This window comes from Trypanosoma grayi, assembly GCF_000691245.1.
Source record: "Trypanosoma grayi strain ANR4 Tgr_1595_V1, whole genome shotgun sequence".
NCBI lineage: Eukaryota > Euglenozoa > Kinetoplastea > Trypanosomatida > Trypanosomatidae > Trypanosoma > Trypanosoma grayi.
In genome coordinates, this window is record NW_008827213.1 from 1 (window position 1) to 2,704 (window position 2,704).

The following is a 2,704-nucleotide window of genomic DNA, read 5'->3' on the forward strand; positions in this document are numbered from 1 at the left end:
GTTACAAACAATACGAGAGTGCAGATATAAGTCAACGGATGTGATGGCATGCCATTCCGTGCCATGACCGCTATGTCCTTGTAGGTTTAAGACATGAAAAAGTGCGAACATACCGTTATGACAAGTATAGAGTCCGGGCGAGTGTTAGCGCCCGCAGCAGCACACACTTTCACCACTCAGCTATAAGTACACAATGACGAACAGCCCTAAGTTTTAAGAAGGGTTCGCCCACCAAGACTGCAGGGCGTTACTCACTTGCTGCTCCACAAAGGAAAAACGAAAAAAACGCTTACACTGGATCGGGGCAGGGAGGGGCGCAGAGAAACTCCCACACGCGTTATAACAACTTGTTTCCTTCGTTCAGCCCATCAGAGAAATACGAAGCAGGCGGAATAACAAACCCTAGAAGCAGGTAAAAAAAGAGGAGGTGTGTGTGCGTGGGGGAGTTGGGTATACACCACATTCAGGGTAAAGCAGAGCAATGCAGAGGGGGGTGGGCAGCGCACACCAATGTAGGGTATATCTCATAGAAATGAAACAAGGATAAGAAGCAGCTCTCCTCGAGAGCGGAGCCCAAGCTTTACTTCAGCACGAAATACAGCGCAACCAAGTAGCAAAGAGGGTCGGTAAGTCAATATCACCACAACCTAGGAGTCATACTGGTACACAAACAACAAATGAATATTCAAGCACATCACAAAAAAAAAAACTTGGACACGCCTTGCACCTCAATGCTTAGTCAATACCGTCAACAATCAAACATGAGAAAACCTCGCTTGCGTCGATAACGCTTTGCGACAGCTGCTGTATCGTTACCAAAGACATACATCAGACTAAGAAACTCAGCATCTGTGCCACCATGAATAACAAGAGAACTGTTCCGCGGCACACCATTAGGATCCTTTAGGTCAAGCATATGGAAACGGCACCTTTGCTCTTTGACAAGAACCAGATGCGCATACTGCTGCTCGTGGATCACACGCCCAATCATTACATCCTCATGTTGCATGTTGTAAAGGCGATAATCCTTCTCTCTCTCTTTGCTGTACGGCAAGCGCACCAGCCGTCGCACAGGCTCAAACAACACAAGCTGCTGCACCACATCCCTCGAAAGAGTGTAGAACATTCCAGCAAAGTATTGAAATCTGTGAGTAACTTTCCCTTTGTGTAAAACTTCGGCAAAAGGAACTCCCCAATACACACCGCGGCGAGGCAGTGAGCGCAGGTCGGCGAGGTACTGCGGCACGCGCAGGAACGTGTCGTCGTCTCCCTTCGCGAAGTATGTCGCAGTAGGGAACAGCCGCAGCGCCATGTCGAACCACAGGAACACCTTGCGGCTCAGCCCGATCTCAGCCTCATTGCCCCAGCTGAGGCCACCACCAATCGTCTTGTTGGTCGATGGGCGCCCCTCATTTACCGGCAGCGCAATCACATCGTGCCAATCCGCCGCCTCACGCTGCAGCGCCAAAGAGTACGTGAAGTTATGCGACGGGTGCCGCCCAAACACGTACAGCACCAGCATCGCACCGGTGAAGTTGTTTGCTCTCGTCGCCACACCAGGAAACCGCCAGCACGACTTACGCTGCAGGATGCGAAGCCTCCGCCTCACATCCATCTCGATGGACGGGATGGCAAGCACAATGAGGAAGTCACGCTTCTTCCAAGTGCGCACAACACTGCGTGGGACGTACTGCAGGGACTCACTGTCAAACAGGGCGTGTGCGCTGCGATGAGTCGTCACAGTGCCTGTGGTATGTGCGCCGTGAGGAAGTTCATCAGGCTGAAGCAAACTAATGACATCCAAACATTGGAATCCCGTGATGACCATGAGAAGGATGACACAACAAACACAAATACAAATCGTATTCTGTAGGCAACGGTGTGCCATGACCGATGGGAGCTACTATAAAGAGAGGATTTGCGGGGAAAAAGAAGAGACACCAGTACAAAGCACAAAGAGCAGTGAGAGAGGCAGGTGAATGCCGCGAGGAGGACAAGAAGCAGCAGAAAGTCACGTAGAGAACACATCAGTCACAGCATCAAGCTGAAGTGAAACACAGCGCCGTCAAGGGAGAAAAGAGGCGGATGAGGACAAACAACATAGTAAAGCAATCATGTATGTTAATATAAAAGCAAAGCACAGTATAGAAGCAAAAGGGACATTTAAGAATAAACGAGAACAAACCGCCGGTTAGAAAAGCATAAATTAAAAGAATGCTCCGATGGTGTCGCTTATTATCTTTTAGCGATGCAATCTGATTACTCCCTGCCTTCGTCGCTTCCACACACTCTTTCTGTAAGATGTGTCGTTACAAAACATGTGCATCAGAGTCAGGTAGTCAGCTTCTCGCGAGAGATGAAGAACCAGCGATATAGGCCTTACAACAAAGCGGCCACTACTACTACGAGCAAAATGGAAACGGCGCCAACTATCTTCCACAACCACCAGTGCTGGGTATTGCACCTCCAGCCGTAGTATCTGCCCCACCATCACATCCTCAGCAGTCATGCTGTACTGGAAAAACTGCTCCTCTCTCTCTTTGCTGTACGACAAATGCGCCAGCCGTCGCACAGGCTCAAACGACACAAACTGCGGCACCACATCCATTGCAAGAGTGTACATTATTTCATTAAAGAAATCACATTTGTGCGTAACGTTCCCTTTTAAAATAATACCATCACAAGGAACTCCCCAATACACCCC

General features: G+C 49.3%; 2 protein-coding genes across 2 annotated transcripts; both read right to left on the reverse strand.

Moving 5' to 3' along the window:
* Window positions 1-748: 748 nt before the first annotated feature.
* Window positions 749-1,828, reverse strand: DQ04_15951000 (UDP-Gal or UDP-GlcNAc-dependent glycosyltransferase; the record flags this gene model as incomplete). The annotated part of the gene is made up of 1 exon (XM_009317396.1): window positions 749-1,828. One exon carries the CDS (start codon window positions 1,826-1,828, stop codon window positions 749-751), a length of 1,080 nt encoding a protein of 359 aa, XP_009315671.1.
* Window positions 1,829-2,242: 414 nt separating this feature from the next.
* DQ04_15951010 (putative UDP-Gal or UDP-GlcNAc-dependent glycosyltransferase) lies at window positions 2,243-2,704 on the reverse strand (the record flags this gene model as incomplete). The annotated part of the gene is made up of 1 exon (XM_009317397.1): window positions 2,243-2,704. A coding segment is annotated over one exon (462 nt), but the record flags the coding sequence as incomplete, so codon positions are not given.